General features: G+C 46.8%; 2 protein-coding genes across 2 annotated transcripts in view; one reads left to right on the forward strand and one right to left on the reverse strand.

Moving 5' to 3' along the window:
* SNAP29 (synaptosome associated protein 29) lies at positions 1–26,464 on the reverse strand. Its single transcript, XM_060613074.3, has 5 exons — positions 25,944–26,464; positions 16,691–16,887; positions 10,577–10,662; positions 8,095–8,193; positions 1–3,327 (listed from the first exon to the last, which is right to left on the reverse strand). The coding sequence occupies exons 1-5, from the start codon at positions 26,178–26,180 to the stop codon at positions 3,170–3,172; spliced, it is 777 nt and encodes a 258-aa protein (XP_060469057.1). The 5' UTR covers positions 26,181–26,464; the 3' UTR covers positions 1–3,169.
* Positions 26,465–26,576: 112 nt separating this feature from the next.
* Positions 26,577–27,234, forward strand: part of PI4KA (phosphatidylinositol 4-kinase alpha) — a 113,718-nt gene continuing 113,060 nt past the window's right edge. Inside the window, exon 1 of the mRNA XM_078435488.2 lies at positions 26,577–26,822. Within this exon, the coding sequence (XP_078291614.1) occupies positions 26,655–26,822 (168 nt within the window). The 5' untranslated portion in view covers positions 26,577–26,654. The remainder of the gene's footprint in view (positions 26,823–27,234) is intronic.

The raw sequence follows: 27,234 nt of genomic DNA on the forward strand, positions 1-27,234 counted from the left end.
TGATTTTAAAAACTTCACATTTTATTTTCCAGAATATGGTCATTTGTTGAGTCGAAGGCATGGAGCTTAGGGGCTGTTCTGATAGACTCTGAACAAAGAGCCTCCCCTCCGCCCCCCAAGCACTTTGAATGACTGGCTTATCATTCTCTATACAAGACATTTCATCATCAGAGCTGAAGATGCTAACAACAGTGGTAACTTTACAAATTCTGAGAAAAGGCCTATAGAGGCAAAAATGTAAGCGTTTTTTTTTTTACTAAATTGGTGTAGTGTACCCTTAAAATGACATATTCACAAACAGAAGTTAGAGAAAGAGAAATAAAAATGCACTTATGAATTTTCTTCTTGCCACCTGAGTTAAATTCAGGTCTCCTTTCCTACAGAATACAGAAAAGACAAGGCAGCTCCACTGGTGTTGTTACAGATCACTAGATGTTAGAAACTGTTTCCTCTGAAGAGAATGCACTTATTTTTAAGTTAGTAGCACACTTAACATATAACCAACCTAAAGTTAGAAAAGCCACTTTTTTGAAGGCACAGTTTGTTTCCAGCTTGACTGTGGAAGTAAGAACCTGTCCTATAGACCCTACCTGGTAAGAAGGGTGAGTTCACTGCTCTTGTCTGTGGTAACAAAGCTCACCCACAGCCAACTCCAGCCTGGGCACCTTGGAGTGCCTCCATGAGATAGGTATGTCGTCTAGTCTAGAGGGTAGAATGTTCTTTTTGATCATAATCATCATGTGCAAAGATTCTGGAGGCTCCATGTTTCCCTTTGTTCTCTGAAAATGCAAACAACATTGCTTAATAAAGTAGAATCGGCAACTGGTCCTTCATGGGCATGTGAGCAGGAGTGAAGACCCAGCAGAAAGAAGCTGGTGGCCAGCATCTAGCTTGGAGAGTCCCTTGGCCAGGGCCTTAGAATAAAAGGGTCTAAACAAGAGTGGATTAAATATACGTCTAATGTGTCAGAAGACAATTTCTAGAAAAGTGACGGTGCTTTCCTTTCATATGCTTGGGGGTGGGTAAAGAAAGAGTGGGGGGGGGGGCAACTGGCTTCAATTATCTAACAAAAGACAGGGAAGGGGCAAAATATTCGGTGCCACTTCGCCTCAGGTCACTGAAATCACTAATCTCATCATACAAATGTAAGACTGTGGAAGAGAATGTTTGTGGCCTTTACATGTATTTATTTGAAAAATTAAGTTTAGGCCTGAGGTATAATGACTAATCTCCATGAGTCTCTGCCTGATGAACAGAAACATCTATGATGACATACATGGAAGGTGTTAGAAAAAAATCGGAAACAATTAGGAGTGGAAATATACACACAGGCTGCTCTGCATTCTGGCCTCATGCTTGTCAGCAGCCTTTTTGCTGAAAGTTCTCTGAACTCATTTTATCTGGGCTAGGTATATGTTTAAAATTTTTCCTTTACCACTGATCAAGAGAGTGATCAGCTCATCTGATAAACATCTAATTTGACCACCTCTGTGTTCTCATGTGCTGAGATATTCATAATGATGTTGCTCAGACTCCATGAGGTGGCTGGAACATGACAAAGTTCTATCTGCCAATGGAAGCTGTGTTTTTAGGAATATCATGCAGGGATGGAACTTCTACAAATGAACTGCTACATAAATACTTTGCTGTAGCACTTCAGAGATTTCCTTTGCTTTAAGGGACTTTGTTTATAGGCTCCAGAACCAAACTGGTGACGGTCACACAGACAGTGCCATGTGTCAAGGTGAAGCACACTATTATAAAGTTTCTGACCTAACTGATCTTATTAAAATCAGCCCCTTTCACCATCTTTTAAAAGTTTAATTAATTTGCTTTTTAAAAAGACAAGGGTCTTATAGCTTCAATTATTCTGTTGGAGACACCAACACCGAGACAGTAATCTAATTACAGAAGTCAATTTTAATTAATGTCACTTTACAAAAAAAAGAATCACTTAAAAGCATTAATTAAAATTTATTTCTGTAATCAGATTAATGTCTTTGTGTAGAACAAGCTGGGCCACTTAAAATGATAATGTCTGGGCTTTTTTTTTTTTAAAGCTTAGTCATTCTATGCAAGTCAGCATCGTATGTGGAGTATCAGTCCTCAAACTGGGTGGCAAAGAACCAAGTGATGAGTCAAGTCATCTTGCAAGAAGAAGAATGGATAGGAATCTTAGGCAGGTCAGGGGACCCCAGGCACTGAATAAACACTGCCATCCCCAAGGCTGGGTCAAGATGCTCCCAGAGGGGAGGAGCACACAGTGGAGGCATGGTCTGTATGATGCTCCATTCCCACAAACTGTAGAGGGCCCCCAATCGGCTAGCTGGATAGACTTGAGGCAGTGCTGCATCTGTCCCTAACCTCAGACAGCGACTTAGAAGTGAGAGTGCACAGGGAAGCAGGGCTGAACCGATTCCCTGCATATTTCCAGGCATCACAGAGAGCAGGAGGATCTGAACACCTCCTATTAAAAGGCATGCCAAGGATGGAGGCCAGGAGGGAAAGGTGACATTTGTCAACCAAACAGCAAATGCTGATACTTTCCATTTCTGAACACTAATTCTTTTAGGGTGTTGAGAGGATCACAATGTGAACCTAACACTGATCCTTTCCGGGGGGTGGTGAGAGGGTGTGTTGAGAGAATCGCAATGTGCTCAGTGTGTGTGTGTGGGAGTGGGAGGATCGTGAATGGTAAGCCAAGGTGTGGGAAGGACCATCCCCCACAAACAACTGGCTTACACAGTCTCTCAGTGCTCTGACTCACTGTAAGGCCAAGAAATGAGAAATACAGCAAACAGGAACAGAGGTTGGTGGTTCCAAGACTGAAATTCTGCCCACATCTTTCCATATGCTTGTTAAATTGAGAAATGCAACTTTTTTGTTCTCATTCTGGCATGGTAACCAAAGGCCCAAGGTACTCAGGGCCATGCTACTGTGCTCAGACTACAGCTCTGAGCATTCAGTTCAGAGAATCAAGAGATGATGGCTCTAAAAAAAGTGGGACAGACACTTCTCCTAACAACATCTCCTAGGACCCACTCTATAATTATAACATTTGCAAACACATGGTACATTACATACTAAAACAACATAAATGAAATTTTGGGGAGTTTAAAAGATCTTTCGGCTCTTTTCGTCACAATGGAGTGGAACTCCTTCTCTGTCTTTAAAGTTGCCTAACTTTTCTTTCTGTGCTTTTTATATTGACATCTAATTTGTCCACTTTGGTTGTGAGGCGGTCAAGAATGTCATCTTGCTCCTCAATTTCCGTCTGCATCCCCAGGGCTATGTCCTTCAGCCGGCCTAGTCCCATGGACAGCTCATCTGTGGGAGAGGGAAAGGACACGGGGCTGAGCAAAGTCACAGCATTGCGGCTGCTGTGTGGTCCATGGCAGGTGCTCAGCAATACTTACACTTACAGAGTCCTCCTTCTCATAAGATAGATAAAACTCTAGGGCTTTGGTTACATTTTCCAAAACACATGCAAGTAAAAAGAAAACCTGCTTACTCCATATAAAGCAATTTGCGCTTAATGTTGAAGCCACTCCTCCCCCAGGTGTCAGCCTAAGATAACCACTGTTTGTACAATGCTGTTTATCTTTTTGTGCTTTAAAAAAATGCTGCCTCTGAATGTTTCAGCTGCCTCTGAATGTTCTAGTAGGTTGCAGCACATTGCAAGATCAGTTAGTACCCAAGGAAAAGAGAAGTACAGAGGGGTCTGGAAAACACATTCCCTTCCCAGACCCCATGATGAGTATCTGTGAGAAGTATGTAGGTAACTAATAGCCAGACCCACTGGCTTGTTCTTCAGGAGCAAAAGCCCCATGTTGGTGGGTAAACTCAACATTGCCAGCTTTCCTTCCTTCCATCTCCAGCTCTCTAAAGCTCGATCAAAGCACAGTTCTGGATTAGCAGGTATGAGGATTCCTGTTTTGAAACACATCTGAGAGATGGACCTGGGAAGCCCCTGTCCAAAGGGAGCCCCTGCACCCGGGTTGCTCCTGTCCTAGGATCCCCTCAGAGAAGGCTGTATCCCACCGCCCCTTCCACTCTGCAGGTGGCAGGAGAAATAGGGGTGTTATCCCTGCCTTGCCACCTGGGGTACTCTCCCAAAAAACCCATGAAGTGCAAATGTTTCCACTGCACCTGAATGCTGTGAGGTCCTGTCACCTCTGTTACGAAAATTCACATTTTCCCACATTAGTTCATTCTCAGCTACCACTGCTCAGATCCACAAACACATCGATGCTGTATATGTCCTGTGGGTATGACATAACCTGAATCTGGCTGGCACCATTTCCTTCGCTTACTCTGCGGCCAGAAAGAAGACAGTGGACTCTGCACAAGCAGAGGGATCTCTGCAGAGATCCCTGCAGTCCAGGGTCCCCATGTCAAAAGGAACAAAGAGCTGAAGGTCCCTTCAGATATGCCAACTGGGGCAAGACCCAAGGGGACTATGAAGCACACAAGTTTTGGCAAAGGTTCAGCACTAGCAATAGGTTACATCACTACTGCTGAAGTTCAAGTCCAAACACAAGGGGTCAACGTCCCACTTCTAAGCAGGGCAAGTGCAGTATGGGGAGAAACCCAGGTCAGTCCCACTGGGTCTGAGTTCAAATTCTGACCCCTTTCCTAATCTGTGCTCTGGCCTTCCCAGGACTCAGATCATAGCTGAGGGGAATCTCCTTTGAGAGGCAGGTCCCCAGGGAGTGGCTCTGCCACAACTAGCCACTCTGGTGTCAGGTTCCTTATGAACTCATTCTATTTCCTTCCATATGCTGTCCTGTGATGAATATTTTCCCTTTGTTTCAAATAATTGTAAAAAATCACTACCACATCTGTTTTTAAGATGGATAACATCTGTAAAGCCGTGGTTGGACTTAACAGTATATGAAGGGAGTATTGGGCAGAGGTGACATAAAGGTGAACTAGGATCAATGCGAACTGAAGGGAGATGCTGGAGGCACTGTGGGGTCCCCTGATGGGGCTGAGCCAACTGCAGAGGTGAGTCTTGACTTCAATATTCTGCCAGAGTGGACTTAGGTAGTATGGCCTCTTCCCGGGATTCATGGCTGTGTGTGTATATGTGTGCGCGTGTGTGTATGTACGTATGTGTGCAATGCACAGAGTGGAAATGGGGGGCATGCCCAGAGCTGCCCTCTGTCCTTTTACTAGCAACAGCAGGCCAAGAAAGAACTAGAGGGAAGAGAGAAGAAGAGGTGCTTCATAAGCCTTCTTACGGCTGAATTAAAGATAAAACATTAAACAAAGAAAAGTCAGGTTACGCAAATACTTGGCCCTAGCACCACAAATCTAAGCAGAATCAAATTTGTTTTTAAAATTGTCCTTAACTCTATGCTTCTTGAATTTATTGAAACCTTTGATCTTGTATTCCATGGAGAGTGAAACCTATGAGGTCACCCCAAGCGTCAGGGAGTTTGCTGGTTGTTGGGACAGCAAAGGACAAGCAATAAGTATACCGAGATTAAAAAAAAAAAGGTATGTGATAAAGTAAAGCCACCCAACAAGGGAGCTGCTGCCAGAAGGGAACTTGCACTAGTCCCTGAGATAAAGGCAGGGGCCAGGGGGTGTGGTAGGAAGGAAGGAGCAAACCTGTGAAGGGCAGCCAGGCACAGCCTGTGTCAGTGGGCCCAATGGCTCCTGAGTGCCACCCTAGCCCTTCTCGGCATGCCACACATGCCTGCCCAGATTACAAAGATCATGCCAATCGTACCCCCTTAGCCTCCAGGGATGGGCTGTACTTACCCCTTCTTCCTGCCTCACTCCCTAAACTGTGTACCCTTCCAAAGGTCTCCCTCCTCCTCCTCTCTTCAGTTGGCACCAGTGACACCATTTGGGTGGGGAAACCTTCAATGTGGAAGACTGAGGGCTTCAAGTCCCTTTGTGTGGCTCTGGAGTGGTCACATCCCAGCAGATGCACCTTCTGGCTGAGGCCTTTGGCTCTGGAGGGCAGAGTCCAGAGGACCCAATAAAGAGCTGGCTGCCTAGGGCTTTCCTAGGCTCTGAAGGCAAAGGGCAGGTGGAGTTTGGGATGGAAGCCTGCCTGGGTGTGTAGTGTGGAGATGGGCCCTCTCCCCTGCTACCGGCGGGCAGGTTTAGTGCTGACATTCACACCGAGGGAAACTGTGAGCTGTGGGTGGGCGAAGTAGTTCTTTTATTGTTCCTGCTTATGTCTATTTTCTACAATTGACATCTTATTTCCATGAAGATTTCTTTTAATGCTCAGGAGGAGACTTCTTTTCCCTGTGTAATTCCATTCTAGCAATCCAGCTACAAATGCAGCCAAAGATTTACTTATAGGATTATAATGATTTGCTCCCAAAAGGATCATATACAGTAGAGAAGAATGGAAATAACCTAAGCGTCCAAAAGGAGGGGATGGGACTGGTGAAGTGGGGCTTGTCAAAAAAATTTCAAGAAAAAAATTTTAGGGTTCAACACGTAAACAAAAAAGGCAGGATGTAATACTAAATAACCCCCAGTACTGTGACGTTGAATACACACATGTGTACACATGTACATCCAAAGTAGATGATACCAAATCAGTGGCTACCGCTGGACAATAGGCTTCTAAGTGTTTATTTCCTCATGGCATTTACCTAACTTCATAATTTTTTTTTTCTCTAACTTCATAATTTTCTACAACGAATCTAAATACTCAGAAACAAAGGCTAAATGTTGACAAGGAAGTATATGGATTTGTCTAACATGCTGTAATGCTATTTGCTCAGGGCTCTGGAATGGGCACTGCTCTGAGTAAATAACGGAAGGGGCCCTCAGTGTCCCTCCTGTGGTGGGGCGGGTGGGGGGAGAGGAAGAGGAAGCCTAGGCACAGATGCCCAATGTGCATCACCAGGGGTCTCAGTTTTGTGTCCTACTCGATACCTTTAAGGTAGGGGGAGATTTTACTTTGGATCTCACCCACTTTGTCATCTCCCAACAGGGGTGGGAGACTGATGGAGACCCAGGTAGCCATGGGGGAGGTTCCTGTTCAGGGGGTGAAGGTTAGAGGGGCAGCACATCTGAGACACCACGTAGAATGAACTCATGGAACCGCTCACACGCCTGCTCCTACTGCCCACACACACTCCTCCACTTGAACTTTAAGTAACTGGCTTCTCTCCCTTCATTCAAAAATGAATCATCAAGTGCTTGCCTACTAGGCCAGGGTAAAGTGATGACAATATAGAAATAGTCCTGTGTTCCATGGAATTTACAGTGTGGTTGGGAAGACACCAGACGAGCCAGCAGATACAGAACTAAGACAAGGCACAGCACATTAAAGCCAGGCCCACAGCATGAGAAGGAGCTGGCCTGCAAACAGCGGGGAAGAAGGACACTCCAGGCAGAGGCAGGAAGGCACTTGGAGCCACAAGTGACAAGGGCAGGAGGGGTGGAGAGGCAGATGGGGCAAGAGGCTGGGCAAAGGACACAGAATTCAAGGAGCCTGGCTGTGTGGCCAGTGTCTGCTGCAGTGGCCACATGAGTGGCCAACTCTTACAGACCAGGCAGTTCCCTATGGGATTTATGGTATTGCTCATCTAACCCTCTCCCCAATCCTCAGAGACAGGTTCTGTTCCTGCGCCTGGTGCACAGGGGAGATGATGGTGATGGGGTATTCTCAATGCTGCACTGTGTGGCCTCCCAGGGACTCCTAGTCCCTGTGGCTGTCATAGCCCAGATGAGAGGTAAGGATGGACAGAAGTAGACTGACTCCAGAAAGAGAGAGAGAGAGAGAGAGAGAGAGAGAGAGAGAGAAGAGAGTGTGAGGGGGAGGGAGAGAGGGAGAGGGAGAGGGAGAGGGAGAGGGAGAGGGAGGGAGGGAGGGAGGGAGGGAGGGGGAGAGAGAGAGAGAGAGAGAGAGAGAGAGAGAGAGAGAGAGGAGATAGTTATGACTCACATCTCATATTGGATTTGACATGTAGGGAAGAAGTGGCAGACACCACATTTTGGTCCTGAGAAACTGGTGGTTACTGGTGTACTGGCTGGGCCCAGCACAAGCTGTCTGGAAGACAAGTGTTCTTAATAAGTGACCTGAGGAGGCTGGTGTAGCTAGCCTTCCGGTCTTACCTAGATTACTGTCTATCTTCTGGTGATAGGCTCGAAGGTGTGGGTTCTTTGGGTAAGCCTCAGTACTCGCAGCAGGACCAGCCCCTCCAGGGATGGAGTCTGAGTTTGGAAAGAAACACCAGGAGAATGGTTAACTAACATGTCTTGAAATACTGCTTCACAAAATTAATCTTTTTTTTTTTTAAGATTATTTGAGAGAGCGAGAGAGCATGCGAGAACAAGTGGGGGAGGGGCAGAGAGACAGAATCCCAAGTAGATTCCGCGCCATCCACGTAAAACACAATGTGGGGCTTGAACTCATGAACTGTGAGATGATGACTTGAGCCGAGATCAAGAATCGGATGCATAACTGACTGCGCCACCCAGGAGCCCCACAAAATTAATCTTAATCTGGAAAACAGGCGGAAGGGATGAGGTCACCCAAAGAGGTGAGTGTGGGGATGGATAAAGTGCATGAGGGAGGAGCACTGGGCAGGCTTGTGGGGCAGGGAGAGGAGCCTGGCGGGGGGCAGCCCTTTTGGAGATCAAAGACCCTCAACCTACAGTTACCTGGTTAGACAGACCCTGGACACGAGCCGGGGAAAGGAACAGAGACTCATACAAGTAATGAGACATCAGTAGAACTACAACAATGCAAAACTACTTGGGGTTGTGAACAAGGTCTACACGACGAGGTTTAAAACTCAAAATAGCGGGGTGCCTGGGTGGTTCAGTCGGTTAAGTGTCAGCCTTCACAGCTCAGGTCATGATCTCATGGTTCATGAGTTCGAGCCCCACATCGGGCTCTCTGCTGTATGCACAGAGCCCACTTCAGATCCTCCATAACCCCCTCTCTCTAGCCCTTCCCTGCTTGTGCACACACCCTTTCTCTATCAAAATAAATAAATAAATAAAAACTTAAAAAAAAAAACTTTAATTAAAAAAATCAAAATAGCTATGTTGTAGAAATGGGATTGTGGATGACTTCTCTTCCTGAAATGTATTTCTACGCTGTCTTTTCACTTCAAATAAAACAAGCAAAAAGAAATGTCAATAATGCACATTTGCCCCAAATCTTCCTTGAACTGCAGTTTCTGAATGCACACAGAAAAGCCCTATTATCCCAGTTTATATCTTCTGGGGAAACTTCTCTTTCTAGACTTAGTGTATTTCCTCTAGCACAATCTACGGATATGCATGGTATCCTTTTTTTCTTTTTGACTCTTAGGTTACTACACACAATACAAATTAAAACTCCCTTTAATGCCTTAAAATTGTATCTTTTGGGTGCAGGGTTCCTTTTCTACTTCTTCAGGGTATATTAAGCTTGGACTTTCCATGGGCCTTACACATTTTAGTTTTTTTTTTCTCTCATGTCTCCCATGGCTTTTGCCTTTCCACACTGAACTGTGTTGATGTCCATCTTTCCTGACCCCCAAGCTCTGCTTTCATCAGGCTTCTTCTTAGCTGTGTCAACCAAGAGTAGTGGGTTCCGGAGTGTCCACCATGAGCCCTGCTTTCCTTGAAGGCAGCACAGGAAGCATCTGGTTTCTAGCATGCTCCAATGTGCCTGGACTTCTAAGGGTCCACAGGGACTCCCAGGAGGCCTAAATTCCTTTCCAGATAAGGGGTATTATGTTTCTGGGACTATCATGTGATAACAAGGCACTAGGACATCAAATACAATCGACCTTGCACACCTGTTCATGCTGCTGCTTCTCCACCCACTTGGGCTTAGAAGCTACACGAGTCTCCCTGTGTTGAGCAACAACTACCACAGACTTATCCTTCAGTTCTGGGAGTCAGAAGTCCAGTAATGGGTCACACTGGGCTATAACTGAGGTGTCAACAGATTTGTGCTCCTCCTGGAAGCTCTTGGGGAAAATGTGATTCCTAGCCTTTTCCAGCTTCTAGAGGTTACCTGCATCATTAGCAGCTGGTCCCTCCCTGCATTTTCTGAGCTAGTAGCCAAGCATCTTCCAGTTTTTGACAGTCTCTCCTCTGCCTCCCTTTCCACTTATAAAGGGCCTTTGTGATTACACTGGGCCCAGCCAGTTAACTCAGGAATAATTTCCTGTCTCAAGATCAGCTGATTAGCAACTGTAATTCCTTTTTTGTCATATAACCAGATATATTCATTGGGTGTGGAGACTGGGACATGGGCATCTTTGGGGGGCTATTCCCCTTACCACAGGGGCTTTCCTACAGTTTTCTTTTCTGTGCTGGAAGAGCTTGGAGCTACACAGGGTAGGAACTAATGGTGGGCAGGCTCATTTTCAAGGGACACAGGCCCCTACTTCCTTATTTCACCCTCCACAGAGTGAGGGATGAGCCATGCCTTAACATACACTTCCAGCCCCCTGGGAGTGGCACTGGGTCCCTAACAACCTTTACCCATGACAGCAGCTGGGATTTCTGCTGCCCCCAATCCACCAGGACCAACACTAAATCCAGAGGTCTCCCCACAGAATCCAAGTGTGGCCAAGCACAGGTCCCCACTGACCTGAATCATTCAGCTTCCTGAGGTTTGGGTGGCTGGCCTGGTACTGTGCCTCCTGTTCCTTACTGGTACTTATGGCTTCTTTCAATCTTTGGATAAAAGTCAAGAAAAGAGAAAACTTAGAGAAAATACCTATGACAGTGTAGTTAGTCTTTTCAAGCAATGCCTGTGGGCAAAAAGCAAATGTCACCTCTGACCAAAGCAGGGATATTCATCAGCAGCTCCTGGCAGTCCTGCCAGCAGCACAGCGAGCTTCTGAGACACCTGCTTTAGAAGAACGGCATCTGGTTAGGTGGCCCTCACTCAGGAAAATGAGAATCCCAGGACCAGGGGGAAGAGAAGCACACGAAAAGACCAAATGGATATCTTCCGACCAGGGGTCAGCAAACCGTGACCCATGGGCCAAATCTGGCCCACCACCTGTTTTTGTACAGCCACTGGCAGAGAGCAGCCTTTATAGATGACCACTGGCAATGGATTATACGACAGAGAACACTAACTTTGAACCTCCATCAATAATTTCATTCTCCCCATTAGATCTGTTACAAAGAATCGTACTCAATTATTATTTTCATTTTTTGAATTCTGTCACTAAAAAAATTTTTTTTGTTATATAAATCCCTACAAAATATCTTTGATTTTGCTTCCTGGCCCGCAAAGCTCAGTCTACCGACTCCTGCTACAGATAGGGACTTCTCTCGGTATGTTGGAGATCCTCACACTGTGCCTGACACCCTGCTGAAACCCTGCAGGCATGACAGGGACTCTCCCTCCCCTAAACCTGAGCCTCCTGCATAGTCTGCTCTTCTCTACCCTGCTGACCGGCAGCCTGGCCACTTCATCAGCCGTGCTGGGAACCAACCATTCTCCACGTAGGCCCTTTCTCTGTACAGCTCCACTCCCAGCAAGCCATATAAACATCTTCTCGATCCCCTAGAGATCCCCCAAATCTGGCCCCTCCTTCCGGCTTGTCTCTTTATCCTTATATGGATGAGCCTCCCACCTTTCCAATCCTTATCCAAAGATGCCAGGCATCTTTCTGACATAGCCTGCATGAACCTCTCTGGTGAAAGTCTTTAATGGCTCCCCACCAGAGCAAGCCTGGACCTCATCGGGCTAAAGGCTCTGTAGGTGCCCAGTGCTTCAGCAATGTACAGAACAGAGCAGAGCCTCCTGAAATCTGAGGATTTCATTACTCAGAAGCAGTGACTGGAGGTCTAGAACACACAGCTGGTTTCTATGACCACAACTGTGAGCCCCATGTATGGCCAGGCCAGTGCAAGTGGGAGGTGTTTGCAGCTGAGCCCACCTGGCTACTGCCAGCCTATATACCGCAAAGCTGACTTCTTTCCTATGTACTCATATATACATGGTAGTAACACTTAAATGATCAAAACTTGGCTTCTTTGTGAAAAATGGCTCCTCGCACAAAAGCCAATTCTAGGGATAGTGACAGAAATGGTAAGGAAGAGAAGAAAGAAGTCTAAAAAGAGTGGTGGCTCTTGGTTAGAAACCAAGTCTTAAATAAGCTAGAGTTTTACATTTAGGGAGTGGTTAAATCTATGATCTGACCGGACCTCCCCAGAAGCTTTAAATGGAAATGGGAAGCAGTAGCTTATGAAGCTTTATCAGCAAGAACAAAAATGGCTTAACGAAAAACAAATACAACTTAGAAACCAAAGGGTTTGGGTGATAAGGATATACACAGGAAAACAAGTGACTTGACAGAAGTCTGAAGGGAAGAAAGTTCTTTTGAAAGCTTTCATATGAGAATATCCCTGCATTTATGGAATAGGGGTTTTTTGACAGAATCACAGATTCAACTTATTTTATAGAAACAATTACACATTATAGTGATTTTTGCAAAGTTAGGGGTGTAGGAGCTCACGGACACCTTTGCAGCCCAGGCTTCAATGTCAAGAGCCTGCTGGGCTCCCGCTCTAGAAACAGCCAATATCTTCCCTCATCCCAGCTTCTCTTGTGCTTAGACTGTCATGTGTCTGCCACTTTCCCCTCCTTTAACTGGCAGGCTCCCGTGCAATCCTGAGTCCATGTAAAAGGTTGGTGCCTCAGTTCCCAGGGCCAAGTCCCCCTCCTGTGGGCCTCCGCTGCATCACTGATCACCTGCCTCCTCTGCACCTTCCAATAGACTGACCTCTCTCCTGCAGCTTTGTCTTCTAGGACAGGCACTGGCCTGCAAAGCATGAGTGCTTGGCACCCATGAAGGAAGGAACCCGTGTAAGGCCACTGGATCAGCCTCTCCAACAAAGCTGCATGGATACCTTCAATGCACATTTGGGGAGCAGGTGAACTAGAGTCAGTTGCTTCATTTAAGAGATTTCCTTTCCTGCATTTACTAAAGAATGGCAAGAACGCAACAGTTGACTAGGGCTGATCTCTGGACAGAAGGCCAGATGTGGCAGGTGACATCAGGCACTCAGAGGCTCACCTCCCTGAAGTAACTCTGGCTGCTTCACTACTGGGACATCTCTGTCAGGAAGGCCTCCAGTTTTCAAGACGCTCCCCGCAAAAGTTAAGTTGTCTTAGGAGCCCCAGGACTTTAAAGGCTCTTATGGCGTGACTAGGGCCGGGTGGGTGGATGGGGGAGTGGGGCACAAGCCCTAAGAAGCCTTTGGGAAGTGGCATGTGGAACACAGGAAAGCACCAATCACAAACCTGTCAGCTTCCCACTTCTCCCAGGGCTGGCTCTGCTGCTGAGCTCATGTGAGGTACAGAGGTCTTAGTCCAAAGCAAACAGACATTTAAACTTCCTACGTAACACAGAAACTCAAAAATGAGGGCACAAAACATCGTTCTGATTTGTGTACTGCAAACCAAACCAAACCAAACCAAAACCAAAAAAAACCCCATTAAAAAAAAATTAAAAATAAAAAAATAAAAAAACGCCAGAAACTATGCCAGTTGGTGGAAAAAAAGTGACAGAGATTTGAAATTACGGTCAACCTGGAAAATTGGGGATGGGTGGGGATTATAACTGAACCACAAACAAACCCTCATGACCTTGGCTAGTGTATCCACAGGAAACAGCCTCTGGGGCCCCCACCAATCACCTTCTCCATAAGTCCCAACAACTCGCCTGCCTGGTCTTTCTGCTACAACCCCCACACCTATTCCTTCACCCGCATTTGTTTCTCCCCAGCGCTACTGTGAGCTGGAAATAGTTTCCTAATTTCTTCTCTACCATACCCTATGTCCTAATCTGGGTGGTGGTTACATAGATATACATACAGGTAAACAGTGACCTGTTTAGTGGAAGTGTAAACACACTTAAGATGTGTGTATTGTACTGTACATCAGGTATACGTTTTTTAAAACATTTTATTTTTGAGAGAGGGAGAGAGAAGGAGAGAATGAGCAGGGGAGGGACAGAGAGAGAGGGAGACAAATTATCCAAAGCAGGCTCTGAGCTGACAGCAGAGTCAGATGTGGGGATCGAACTCACAAACCTCGAGATCATGACCTGAGCTGAAGTCAGACACTAAACTGACTGAGTCACCTAGGTGCCGCAAGTATGCATTTTTTTTTTAAAGTTTATTATTTTGAGAGACAGTGCAAGTGGGGGAGGAGGAGGGATGGAGGAAGAGGGGGAGGGAGGGAGAGAGACAGAGAGAGACAGAGAAACAGAGAGAGAGAGACAGAGAGAGAGAGAATCCTAAGTAGGTTCCCCACGGTCAGTGCAGAGCCTGACGTGGGGTTTGAACTCATGAATTGCCAGATCATGATCTGAGCCTAAGTCAGATGCTTAACCAGCTAAGCCATCCAACTTACTCTTAAGTAAGAGTTGGACAACTCTTGACTTCGGCTCAGGTAATGATCTCGCGGTTCATTAAGTTCAAGCCCTGCACTGGGCTCTGCGCTGACAGTGTGGAGACTGCTTGGGATTCTCTCTGCCTCTCTCTCTGCTTCTCCCCTGCTTGCACTCTCCTTCTCTCTCTCTCAAAACAAATAAACTTAAAAAAAACTTATCTTAAAAAATCGCTCTGGGGGCGCCTGGGTGGCGCAGTCGGTTGGGCGTCCGACTTCAGCCAGGTCACGATCTCGCGGTCCGTGAGTTCGAGCCCCGCGTCAGGCTCTGGGCTGATGGCTCGGAGCCTGGAGCCTGTTTCCGATTCTGTGTCTCCCTCTCTCTCTGCCCCTCCCCCATTCATGCTCTGTCTCTCTCTGTCCCAAAAATAAATTAAAAAAAAAAAAAAAAAAAAAAAATCGCTCTGTATTCCAGATTTAAAAATTTTTTTTTTATTTTAGAGAGAGTGCCAGAGCTGAGAAGGGGGCAGAGGGAGAGAGAATCTTAAGTAGGCTCCACGTTCAGTACTGACCCTGACATGGGGCTCGATCCCGTGACCCTGGGATCATGACCTGAGCTGAAATCAAGAGTAGGACACTCAACTGACTGAGCCACCCAGGCGCTCCTGTATTTCAGATTTGAAAGATAAACAGAGAGACATGGCTATGAAACCTGTATATTAATGTTACATCAAACGTTTCTCTGGGTTAAATGGAAATAGGGTACACAACCAAATGAACACTGTCATTGCCACTATGAAAACACTGAAAAAGGGAAAAACAAAGTTTTGGGGTTTCATGCTATAGCAGGTAAGGTACAGATTTTTCTATAATGACTATATTGTTCTATAATAAAAAGTAGATACAATGGTCTGAGAAATGAACAGTAGTAATCTATGTCAATAGAAACTTGACTCTCAACTTCATACGTGTGATATTTAAATACCTGCCAAAATCTTATGTATGATTTATTATACCTCTAACTGAAAATTTTGAGAAAAATAATTTCTAATTTTAAAATAAAAATTAATGGTGGGGTGCCCGGGTGGCACAGTCAGTCAAGCACCAAGTTTGGCTCAGGTCATGATCTCACTGTTCATGAGTTCAAGCCCTGCATTGGGCTCTGCACTGATAGCCTAGAGCCTGGAGCCTGCTTCAGATCCTGTGTCTGTCTGTCTGTCTGTCTGTGTCTCTCTCTCTCTCCCTGCCCCTCCCCTGCTCGCACTCGGTCTCTTAAAATAAACATTAAAAAATAAAATAAAATGAAATAAAATAAAATAAAATAAAACAAAAATTAATGGCCAGACTGAATTAGGTATGGAAATGTTAAATATAAAGACTTTTTTTATTTTGAGAGAGAGAGACAGAGAGGGGCAGAGGGAGAGACAAAATCCTAAGCAGGCACTGTATTGTCAGCACCGAGCCCAATGTGGGGTTTGATCTCACAATCTGTGAGATCATGACCTGAGCTGAAATCGAGTCAGATGCTTAACCAACTGAGCCACCCAGGCGCCTCTAAAGACTTTTTAAGGTACACCTGGCTGGCTTAGTCGAAAGAGCATGTGACTCTTGATCTCGGGGTTTTGAGTTCAAGCCCCATGTTGGGGATAGAGATTACTTAAAAATAAAATCTTAAAACAAAAAAAAATTCTGGAGTGCCTGGCTGAGTCGGTAGACATGTGGCTCTTGATCTCAGGATACTGAGTTCAAGCCCCATGATAGGTATGGAGCCTACTTAAAAAAAAAAAAAAAGACTTTATAAAGAATTTAAAAAATTCTGTGAAATGAATCACACTTATACTGATTAAGCTTTTTGAGGTGAACATTCTTTCAACTTATAATTACTGGAGCAGAAATTTAATTTTATTGGAGACCCAATTTATGCAGACTGGATGTCAATCAAATGAACATAATCAGAAGCCCTAGAGAAATGTTTGTTTCAAAATGTGTGAAGAAAGGGGCACCTGAGTGGCTCAGTTGGTTAAGCAGCCAACTTCGGCTTGGGTCATGTTCTCACAGTCCATGAGTTTGAGCCCTGCTTTGGGATCTGTGCTCACAGCTCAGAGCCTGGAGCCTGCTTCAGATTCTGTGTCTTCTTCTCTCGCTGCTCCTCCCCTGCTTGTGCTCTTTCTCTCTCAAAAAGAAATAAACTTAAAAAAATTCAAAACGTGTGAAGACAAATCCCTCACAATTGGCAACTTACAAAGACCTTGGATCCCTTTAAGGCGCTAGAAGTGGCTTGGAAATCTTGACTATTTGCACTAAACCCCACTTTCAGCTGCTTCATATCGGGATGGCTAAAGATCCACTCACCTGCTACTGGCCTGGGGGGTGAGGGGTCCATTCTGCTCTGGTGGTGTCTCTGTTGGTTTGGATTTGAAGTAATTGACAAGCCCCCCAAACATGCTCTTAATGCTGTTAATGTGCTTCTGGCTGGTCTTCAAATCTTGATCCATCTTGTCCACCATCTTCTCTGTGCGTTCTAAGACGCCTCGCTGACGGACGAGCTCCTGGGGAAAACAAGAGGTGATGGCATTATATTATACCATTTTGTAATTTTCTCCTCTCTGCAGAGGACCATACACAGCAGGTTTGTCACAAACCCTCAGTGAGCATATATAGGCACAGACGCGGTCATCTGAGAAGAGCACGTTATCCTTTCCGACAACACATTCCTTTTTCTGCCCTTCCCTGTCCTGCCACTACCTGCTTTCTTTCATATTTGCTCCTGAGTTCTTTTTCCCTCCTGCCCATATAATGCTGGCTCACAGGACCACGTTAAGATGGATGAAGGGTGCCGGCAGGGGCCAGAGTGCAGGGCCTGGATGGGTAGCACACTTTCTAGCCCTCCCCCTTTCCTGGCCCCCATAACCCTGTAACTTTACAGGCTTTGACCTGGCCCTGCCATTGGCCTATGGCTCTTATACTCCCCCTTTTCACATATGGGATATCTACTGGGACACTGGAGTCACCTGGCCCTGGCCATGTCTTAAAATTATTTCACAGGCTAGGTTCTGGGTCCTTTCTGGGCCCTGTTATTATCTGATTCCAACTCATCCATAGTTTCAGCTTCAAAACTTGAAACAAATGTGACTCTGTCCCAAGGCCTTTTACATGCTACTTTCTTTCCCTGTAATGGTCTTCATCCAGATACTGGTATGGCTCTATTCATTTAATTCAGGTCTCTGCTCAGAGGCCATTCCTCAGAGAAGTTTCCCTGAACATCTTCTCTAAAGTAGAACTTCTAGGGGCGCCTGGGTGGCTCAGTCGGTTGAGCGTCTGGCTTCGGCTTAGGTCATGATCTCACAGTTTGTGGGTTCGAGCCCTGCATTGGGCTCTGTGCTGACAGCTTAGAGCCTGGGGCCTGCTTTGGATTCTGTGTCTCCTTCTCTCTCTGCTCCTCCCCTGCTCATGCTCTGTCTCTCTGTCCTTCAAAAATAAATAAAAACATTAAAAAAAAAAAATTTTAAAGTAGAACTTCTATCCTCAACCCACCTCTCTACACCCTCAACCTACCTTAGTTTTCTTTACAGCATGCAAGCTCCATGAGACAGGGACCCACTTTTTCACTAGGTCCCCAATGTCTCACCCAGAGCAGCAGCTTGCTGCAGGACTGCCAAATGGATAAGTGAATGACACTCTGTGGCCACAGGGAGAGCCTGGACCATATTCCTCAAGAGCTGATATGATTCTGGTGGTGGATGTGAACTCACCACCTCAGCAACACTAACACCTTCCTTTCTTTGTGCCAAACTTGCTTTGGCCTCTATTTCAGGCCATTCCAGCCATGTTTTCTCTGTGATCTGCCTTTCCAGCCAGAAGACTCTCAAACTTCCCCTGTTTTACTTCCTGAGGCAGCCCCTGCCCTCTTTTAACCCTGCATCTGCTGTGGTTCAGCAGTTATATTAGCTATGGCAGGTAATCCTAAGAGATTTCTCTCTTAATACCTAAAAACAGAGTCCTGAGCAAATTTTTTTTTTAACATTTATTCATTTTTGATAGACAGAGTGGGGAGTGGGAGAGGGGCAGAGAGAGAGGGAGACACAGAATCCAAAGCAGGCTGCAGGCTCTCAGCTGTCAGCACAGAACCCAATGCAGGGCTCAAACCCATGAACCATGAGATCATGAACTGAGCCAAAGTTGGACGCTTAACCGACTGAGCCATGCAGGCAGTGGGAACTGAACTCCTGTTGGAAATAAACATATAACTTCTAAGCTTTAGGCAGTTGGAACTGAACTCTTGTTGGAAATAAACTTATAACTTCTAAGCTTTACAGCTTTGAACATTTATTTTTCACCAGCTCATGAAACATGTCTGAAGAAACCATCAGATTTTTTTTTTTAAGCAAAAGGAAAACTCTTTTCTGGACTGTGGTCAAATCTTATGAGGGCTCATTTTTAGAAAGAATAAAAAACAACAAAAAACAAAAAACCCCCAGAGCAGCTAATTTATCTAGAGTCTCTCCTTCCAACACTTCAATATTGTTAGCTTCTGTCCGTTCTTTTTATTTTTTTATTTACCTTGAGAGAGGGAGAGAGTGAGCGGAGGGGGGGGGGGGGGAGAGTGAGGGGGGGGGGGAGAGAGTGAGCAGGGGGGCAGAGAGAAGGAGAGAGAGAATCCCAAGCAGGCTCTGAGCCATCAGCACAGAGTCCAATGTGGGGCTCAAATTCATGTGAGATCCTGACCTGAGCCAAAACCAAGTATCAGATACTTGACTACCACCCAGGTGCCCCAACTTCTGTCCATTCTAAGGTAAGTCTTTTCTGGAATAAGGCAGAGATGTAAATTAGGATCGAAATGGTTTTCTCCAGCATTCACAGGTTTTTTGAATTGATGTATTGCTTATAGTCCAGTCCCACTAGCCTATTTTTCCCACTGCAGAAGATAAAGCATGTGCCAGGAGGTGGCCTGGCAACTGGGGGTGGGAGTGCTGGTCAGGACTCTGTTGTACTAGGAGGCAGGTCCTTGGCCTCCCTGACAGTGAGGACTCTTGTGGTGGCTCATCTCACCAACCACTTGCCCTCTCGCCTCAGCCTCCCGACCTCAATTTGGAGAGTGGCAGCAGTGACCAATAGCTGACAAAATCTTCCCCAGTTCACAGTGAGACCTTATTTTCTTCTGTTCACAACTGACACAGTCTCTCAAAAACTCCGAGTCTGTGCCACTGTGCTGACTTGGTAAGGAAACCAAATGTCTTACTTAGATGTTATGATCGAAGTGAAGAGAAATCCATGAGGTGGCCTGTCTTGCTGTGAGGCTGGAAGGCCAGTGAAGTGAGAGCTATTCTGGTCTCTGGAAGTGTCTGTGAACTGGAAGCTGGTGTTCACCAAAGGTGATCTCCTGATCAGGAGGCCAGGAGAGGAGGAACTTCTGCTAAACTCCTCCTGAGGCCGAGGAAAGGAGCAGGCTCCAAGTGCTTATGACCTAGTTCTAACTAAAGAGAAAGAAGGGCTTGGCAGAGCAATATCAGGAATGCCAGGACAGAAAGGATGAGCTAGGTAGACCCCGCACCAGCCATTATGAAGGCAGGCCTCAAACACTCCAGTCTCCAGACATCCTCCTATCCCCTAAAAGGGGGGCCATGTCCTATCATCATTGCTGCCTTTGAGAATGGAGGTCATCGAGAGACAAGGGTGGCTATGGGGGGAGGGGGCGGAGCTTAAGAGAATGGACTCAGTGTAAAGGGTATGCATGCAAAGCTCAGATGTCAGCATTACAGGCGATCCACCCTCCTCCCCAGCCCTGAGCTCCAATAGGAGTTTTCTTTTTTTTATTAATTTATTTTTAAATTTATATCCAAGTTGGTTAGCATATAGTGCAACAATGATTTCAGAAGTAGATTCCAATGATTCATCCCCTATGCAAAATACCCAGTGCTCATCCCAACAAGTGTCTTCCTTAATGTCCCTTACCCATTTAACCCATTCCTCTTCCCAGAACCCCTCCAGCAACCCTCAGTTTGTTTTCTGTATTTAAGAGTCTCTTATGTTTTGTCATCCTCCCTGTTTTTATATTATTTTTGTTTCCCTTCCCTTATGTTCATCTGTTTTGTATCTTAAATTCCTCATATGAGTGAAGTCATATGATACTTGTCTTTCTCTGACTAATTTCGCTTAGCATAATATTCTCCAGTTCCATCCATGTAGTTGCAAATGGCAAGATTTCATTCTTTTTGATTGCTGAGTAATACTCCATTGTATATATATACCACATCTTCTTTAACCATTCATCCATCGATGGACAGTTGGGCTCTTTCCATATTTTGGCTATTGTCAGCAGCACTGCTATAAACATTGGGGTGAGTGTGCCCCTTTGAAACAGCACACCTGTATCCCTTGAATAAATACCTAGTAGTGCAATTGCTGGATCGTAGGGTAGTTCTATTTTTAATTTTTTGAGGAACTTCCGTACTGTTTTTCCAGAGTGGCTGCACCAGTTTGCATTCCCAACCAAAAGGAGTTTTCTAAAGTTAAACTAGAAAAAGAAAATGGTCAGAGAAAAGATCTGGTTGGGCCAATGGTACTATGCTGAGGGACAGCACACAGACAGGGGATGTCTCAATTTCCCCTTTGGTTTGTGGCTCTTGTCAAACAGGGATTCCTGATACAGCAAGAGGAAGCAAAAGATAGCTGAAGACCCTGTGAGGGCATACTCTGTCCTATATGAGGCAACTTCTTGCCAGATGGGTTACGTCCCAGCTGTGAGGGTGTGAACACGTCACACAATCCTTGCTGATAGAAAACACACACAGACAGGGGTCCTGCAAGATATCCACCAACAGATATTACTCTCTGCCAGCCACAGTTCCAGGTGCTAGGGATTCAGGGGTGAACTAATCAGCCCCAGATCTCTGCCCTGACAGAGCTTACAGTCTTGGTGGAGGGCACAAAGAGTCAAGTTCAATTTGACTTTTCATTGGTTGACGACACTGCAGTGCTGAGAATCCAGAGAAAGCAAGCTTACAGTCTCTCGGGGTAGGCAGAAAGAAAGCTATCCTACACACACACGATGGCCGCTCTGTCAGGGTAGGCCCCTCACAGTGACTCCTTGCCTGACTTAAGGTGGGGTGGGTGGTTAGGGAGGCTCCCTGATGAAGCGACATTGAAGGGGAAACTGAAAGTTGAAGTTAGGGAGGCAAAGGGTTGGGATGTGGCAAGAGATTCTGGGCAGTGGGGGAAGCCCAGAGCAGCAGGGCCAGCTGGGGGAGCTGAGAGAGGAGGAGAAACGTGAGCATGAGGTGAGGGAGTAGGAGGAATGCCAGGCAGGACCCAGCAGGCATCACAGAGGGCAGCAGTGACCACTAGATCCCAACTGCAATTCACAGCTGATGCATCTCATAAGGTCAGTTGGGTCTAGTTGTCCTCCTGACCAGGTCAGGTCCTGAGGTTCTGAGGGAAAATATCAGTACTAAGGTCCTTGTATTGAACTTGTAATTAAACTCTGGTATCGAGGGGCAGCTGGGTAGCTTAGTTGGTTGAATGTCCAACTCTTCATTTTGGCTCAGATCACGATCTCATGGTTCATGAGACTGAGCCCTGCATTGGGTTCTGTGCTGACAGTGCAGAGCCTGCTTGGAATTCTCTCTCTCTGCCCCTCCCTCACCTCTCTCTCAAAATAAATAAATAAACTTAAAAAAACAAAACAAAACAAAACAACAACTCAGGGGGCACCTCGGTGGCTCAGTCAGTTGAGCATCCAACTTCAGCTCAGGTCATGATCTTGCAGTTCATGAGATTGAGCCCCACACCAGGCTCTCTGCTGTCAGCACAAAGCCCACTTTGGCTACTCCGTCCCCCTCTCTCTGCCCCTCCCCCACCTTGAAAATAAATAAACATTAAAAAAAGAAAAAAATAAACTCAGGTATTGAATGATAAGTAGGTGGAAATCAATCTGGAATCAGTAAGCTGAATCTAGAAACTTGAAATTCATCTCCATTATGTCACTTCCTTTCCAGTGGAACACACACATACACAAGTGCTGGTGGGGACACATGAGCATGGAACATGCTCAAAGTGGGGCCCCGTCTTACTGCAGTACTATAGAGTGGATATGAAAACACAAACCTAGTCTTAGATTGTATGAAAATCCAAGGGCAAAGGTGGAGACGCTGGTGCTCCTCACCGCATGTGTGCAGGCTGACTGGGGGCCCACACTAAAGGACTAACTCAGCAGGCCTGCGCTGTCTACACCCTGCATGTTCTAAAGAAAGGCCTTGCCTGGCTCCCTGCCCTTAGACTGCCCCGATAAAAGTATCTTTATTTACCTGAGTCCTTAGGGTAGGCCAAATAGTTTATGCTAACAATGTGATTTATGATGGGGGCTTTCAGCCACATGCTTGACCTCTGGAGGGGTTGAACACTAAGGTCTGCCAGTCAGGCAAGTGGTCAGCCATGCCTACATGGTTGTGTGATGGCCTACCAAACACCACTTCCATTCCATTGATGTTACTGCACCAGCCTTCAGGCTCTGGTCTAACATTTATTGCTGGACTCCCCTGAAATGAGATCCCAGGTTTCACAAAACTACACAGGAGCATGCTCAGCTGCCAGAGGGAACAAGGAACACCCCGGGCAGGCATGTCTCCACAGGCTTGCCCAAAGGTGCAAACAACCAAAATGGCTATCACTACGGGACTGGCTACATAAATACAAGTCATTCATTCAATAGAATATGAAACAGCTATTTGAAACAAAAAAGAGCAGTGCATTATAGATAGCTGGGGAATAACCTCCAAACCTATTAAGAAACACACAGACTAAAATATACAGAATGTGTCTGCTTAAGTCAAAATTATTAAAAAAAAAAAAAAAAAAAAAAAAAAAGTGGGGTGCCTGGGTGGCTTACTCGGTTGAGCATCTGACTTTTGGTTTTGGTTCAGGTCATGATCTCACAGTTGGTGAATTCGAGCCTTACATCGGGCTCTGTGCTGACAGTGTGGAGCCTGCCTTGGATTCTCTCTCTCTCTCCCTCTCCCTCTCTGCCCCTCCCACATCTCTCTCAAAGTAAATAATAAATAAATAAATAAATAAATAAATAAATAAATAAATGGAAAGGACTATAGATATGTCTCTATAGATAGAATACCTCCACAAGGACACTGAAGGAATTGATAGTAACTGGTGGCTGTGGGGGCAGAGGAGTGGGAGGAAACTTCAGTCTTCTGTGTGTTCTAAATTTTAAACTATGTGACTGGATATTGCTTCATAATAGCTAAACCATAGATAAAGAAAAGAATAAATAAATCATGCCTGCAACACAGAAGAATTGCTGAGTGGCCTACGAGTCTCTCTATGGTTCTGGACTGTGCCTACCAGGCCAGTTGAGTACAACCTGCTCTGCTCTGACTAATTCTGGCCCCTGGTGGTCATGACCTGTGGCTAGACTCCTTGTGAGAAACAAACCTTGTCAGGTTTCACAGGAGGAGGATAGCTCTCCTTCTCTAGAGCTGACCAGACTCAGTAATTTTCCTACTTCAGCCAACCTGGGATGATGTCTTCCCAACCTAATATTTGCAAACTCTTAATCCTCTATAAGAACCTATCATGTTTTGGCATGGCTCAGCACAGGGGCTCTATGTTGGGAGGTTAGCAGGTGACTTGGGTCGGCTGGGAGCCACAATGTACACTCAGTGGCAGGAAGAGCTTACCAGCCCCAGCCCCATTCCCATTCTGACTGGAATCAAAGAGTGATTCAAAGGCAGTCTGGAGAGTACAGAGTGGGGTGGGGAGGGGGGAGCTGACCATTCCAGCCTCCCAAGGCCTCTGATAATTAAGAACTGACTCAATCCTGGAAAAATTCAGTGTCACTATACTGATGACAGTGCCTGTCTGTCACCTACCCAGTCATGATCATAATGTACCTCTCAGAGCAATGCCAACTTGGCTCAGTCCAAGCCTCACAAGCCTGAGGTGTCACTCTGCCTCTGTTCTCACAGTCCCCTTTACACAAAGAGAAGGACCTTTAGGGGCAGCATGGGGCGGGGGGCGGTGTCGCCACGATCCATGTGAAACCACTCATCTCTATTATGTTCGTGATTCTCCTTCCCTCTGAAGAAAAGACTTTCCTCTGACCATGAAGGCTCCTAGGCTGCCTCCTCTGGGCTCTTTCCTTGAATGCAACCTGTGCATCACTTCCCTACTGGAGCCCAGGAGCTTTGGTGGTGGGCTGGTGCCTCTGCATTGCTCCTCTCTGCCCTAGGAACATCCCTCTTGCTCTTCTTTCTCCCCCTCCTCACTCCTGTCTAAATCGTAGCCTTAAATACCAGATTCAAGTTTATCCTTTGCCATGATTTGTTATCATTCTGATTTTCTATTTCATTTGTTCTCACCGTTTCCAGAGATGTCCCTTCACACAGTTCTTATTTGGCTTCCTTGGACCTGGGACCCGCAATTAAGTAATTCCTCTAGTAGGGCCCTAAGACTTAGGCAATCTTCCCAAATCTTAGTCAACATTTTCCATTTAAACTCAAACACAGGAATCTAGTAGATATGAGATATAAAAACTACACCTAGATTTCCTTAAGAAGACCAAAGACAGGAAGATGGGCCAATGAGAGATACTGTAATAGGGAGAAGCAGGGAAGGAAAACAACCAACAAAGTGGCAATGGAGAAATGACCCAGATGACTATTTGAGAAATTAATCAACATACCTCAAACTGCCCAACACTATAAGTAATCAGGTCAGAATAAACTTTGCCAGAGAAAAGAGTCACAGAGACCCACAGAGGAAGACAACATTTTAGCTTCCAGCACTAAGTTTCAAAGCTACAAGTGCTTAATGGGGTGCTTGGGTGGCTCAATTGGTTGAATGACTGACTCTTGATTTTGGCTCAGGTCATGGGAAAAAAAAAACAAACAACAACTACAAATGCTTAAAATTAATCTCAGCTCATATACCAGTGATTTACTATTACATTTTTAAGAACTTAAAAAAACAAAACAAACAAAACAAAACAAAAACCCAAATGCTCCAACAAAACCATTTCATTAGTAGGCTAAGGAGAAAATGTGGAACCTAAGGAAGAACCATTCTCACTTAGGGTCCCTGAAATCTTCCATGGGTGGAAAGAAGAATTGACAAAGGTGAATTGAGCAATGGACTGTCACAAACCATACACTACCTAGGGCATCTTCATCTGGATTTGGGAAGTAAAGGCAAGGCCCTAGACTCGACCAAACTTGGATTATGGCTTACTCAGCAATTGTCCAGACAGACCTCATCATCTCTACTGGCGAAGTGGAGAAGTGGTCAGTGACAGGAAAGAACTCAAGTCCCATTTGCTGACGCTTCACACACCACGCACAATCTTCGCCCATTCTGGGTCACTCAGGGTCTCATGGGTCACTTCAGCCATTCAGGGATGGCTGAAGGGCAGGAAATTATATAAAAGAAACAGAAAATCCATTTCCTTAACCCGAGCTCTGCTAATAACTATGGAAGATTACTGGGGGCAAACTGCCTCTTTCAAGCACTCAAGATACACATCTCTTTGCAAAGTGAACGTTTCTTGACCCCGTGTGACAATTCAGACTGGTAGGGCCGCCCAGCCCTGCCAAAGACTCACCTCGGAAGAGGCGACGCCTATCCTCTCGGACTCGTACATGAGGGACAGGGACCTGTTGGTGCTGGCGGCCGTGGCTTCGGCCCTGCGCATCACCTCCTGCCGCAGGTACTGCTGCCTGTCCGTGGGCGCGCCGAGTCCATCGGGGAGGTCATGGTCGTCCTTCCACGGGGCCGGCCGGGAGCCCTCATCCTCTGCGTCGTCGTCGAATGGGTTGTAGCTTTTGGGGTAGGCCGACATGGTGCCGCCGCTCGTCTCGGTCTGGGCAGGAAAGGGAGGTGCGTGGCCAAGGCGAGGAACGGCTTTTGCAGGCCCGCAGGGGTCCAGGCCGCCCTCCCGAGGCCCTCGGGAAGCACCCACCGCTCTGCAGCCCCTAGTCTCCGCGGCCCGACGTCCAGAGAAGTTCTACGCCCCTCCACCCCCCGGTCGCGGAGCGAGCTCCTTCCGCCGGCCTTGCGAGGGAGGCCCCGCCTCCGGAGCTGACCATCTTGCCCGGCGGCTTGGGGGGGACCACGCCCTGTGTACGCGACCTCAGCCTACCCCTCGGTTTGTCTCTCCCCTCCAGCGGTGGGATCGCCCCACGGCCACGCCCCACCCAGTGTCGACAACAGAGGTCACGTGGCGGGAAAGCCGGATGCCGCCGCGCCTGCGCCGTGAGTTCTGTCGCTCGCAGGCGGGTGCGGGAGGCCAGCCGGCAGCGCCGCCGCGCGCGCGATGATGGCGGCGGCCGTGGCCCGGGGAGGAGGAGGAGGAGGCGGCGGCGGCGGCGGCAGCGGCGGCAGCTCTGGCTCCGGCTCCGGCGCTTCACGGGGCTTCTATTTCAATACGGTCCTATCATTGGCCCGCTCCCTGGCCGTGCAGAGACCGGCATCGTTGGAGAAGGTAGCCTTGGCCGCCTGGGCCGCGAGCTGACAGGAGAAGCGGTCTAGGGTGGCGAAGCGAGGAGGCGGGGCGAGGGTCTATGGGAGATCGAGAGAGGGTCTCGAGCTTCCTGTGACTGGAGGGGATATGTGATGGGAGGGAGCCGGCGGGGTGAGGAGGCCCATGGGCCTGGTGAAGAGCGCTGGTGAAGAGAGAAGATTGGAGGGACTTGGGCAGGTAGGGACGTTGCGGGTGGGTGGCGGACGAGGGACTTGAGCTACTGGCCAGGGTTTGGGGTTTGAGCCGAGGGGGCACCTTGTGACATCGCAGGGGCAGGGGCGGCAGGCAGTGAGAAGCAGTGAGAAGAGCAAACGACCAGGGTCAAAACCTGGGGCTCTGCTCCCGACTTCCTCTGCTTTTTATTCCGTGACCT

Source organism: Panthera onca, chromosome D3, assembly GCF_046562875.1.
Source record: "Panthera onca isolate mPanOnc1 chromosome D3, mPanOnc1 haplotype 2, whole genome shotgun sequence".
Taxonomy (NCBI): Eukaryota; Metazoa; Chordata; class Mammalia; order Carnivora; family Felidae; genus Panthera; species Panthera onca.